The sequence below is a fragment of the Cicer arietinum genome, chromosome 7 (assembly GCF_000331145.2).
Source record: "Cicer arietinum cultivar CDC Frontier isolate Library 1 chromosome 7, Cicar.CDCFrontier_v2.0, whole genome shotgun sequence".
Taxonomy (NCBI): Eukaryota; Viridiplantae; Streptophyta; class Magnoliopsida; order Fabales; family Fabaceae; genus Cicer; species Cicer arietinum.
In genome coordinates, this window is record NC_021166.2 from 3224117 (window position 1) to 3225279 (window position 1163).

A 1163-nucleotide genomic window follows, 5' to 3' on the forward strand; every position below is an offset into this window, starting at 1 on the left:
AGAGTGTTGAAGATGATAAGAAGAAGAATAAGAAGAAGAAGAAGAGTGTTGATGAGGGTTATAATGATGGTAATTAGAAGTAGTTTCATGAGTGGTTGGTGTTACTAGTGAAGAAGTAGTATCAACAGGATCAAGAAAACTATTTTTAGTGATTGATAAGATTGTTGAAGCAGCAGCATCTGTGTTGTTTGTTGTTGTTGTTTTCAAAACTTCCACAGGCTTTCTTGAACGGTTTTTACCTCTATGCATGTGTCTCTCACAGTATTTTGAATCTGGATATGCTTCTTTTGAACACCTCCATTTCTTTCCATCTGTTCTTCTACACCTCCCTGGCTCTGGGTCTATTTTTCTTCCCAATCCCATTGGCAAATAGTTCCACCCAACTGCATGCAACAACATATATTTACCAACCCCTTTTTGTCTCAATAAGTCAAACTAACTATTTCATTCAACAATATCTACAAAAACAATTGCATATACAACACAACAACTTTGGTTTCCAAAGAAAACATATCAGCAAATTTGATTGTGGTTTTCAATCAATTATGACTATGTAAAAAGTTGATGTATTTGGATTAAATTCATCAACTAAAATTTTAGTTTTTCTTTTTGTTTAAATTTGATTCCAGAATAATAATAATAATGAATGAATGAATGATGAATGTATAATGTACACACATAGGATGGATAGTACTTACAGTGCTGAGATTGGTGAGGTAACATCCTTGAAGAAAGAGGAGAGTCTAAGAAGCTTCTTTTGATGGTGAAAAGAAGATCAGGTGGAATGGAAATACCTGAAGCCATGTATTTGTAAACAAGAGCTTGATGTTCAAGCTCTTGCCATTGAGAAGGAGTAAAAGGGTACCTATTTCTTCCATTCATCATAAAGAACAAAGAAGATGAAAAACAAAACTTGTAATGTTGAGAGAAGTATGAGTGTGTTAAAAGGGTTTATTAGTTTAGAGGGTTTAAGAAGAATAGTAGAAGTAGAATAGGTATATTTATTTCAGGGACCATTTGTGTTGCAGAATCTTGTGTACATGAATATGAACTAATGGTTCTGAAATACAGTGCTGCATGCCAATGCTTTCTTTTAATTTTTTTCTCTGAGCTCTTATTATGACTGCACCTCTCTGCTGTTGCTACTGCTTCTCTGGCACCTC

The 1163-nt window shown here is 34.1% G+C and overlaps 1 protein-coding gene across 2 annotated transcripts in view; it reads right to left on the reverse strand.

Annotated features, from left to right (window-relative positions):
* Positions 1 to 1163, reverse strand: part of LOC101508073 (growth-regulating factor 3-like) — a 2659-nt gene extending 1496 nt beyond the window's left edge. Inside the window, exons 1-2 of one of the 2 annotated variants that reach the window (XM_073370824.1) lie at positions 699 to 1163; positions 1 to 383 (exon numbers count right to left, since the gene is read on the reverse strand). The exon at positions 1 to 383 is cut by the window's left edge and continues 1 nt beyond it. In XM_073370824.1, the coding sequence (XP_073226925.1) occupies positions 1 to 383; positions 699 to 885 (570 nt within the window). In that variant the 5' untranslated portion in view covers positions 886 to 1163. The remainder of the gene's footprint in view (positions 384 to 698) is intronic. The other variant, XM_073370825.1, reaches the window with a different exon arrangement.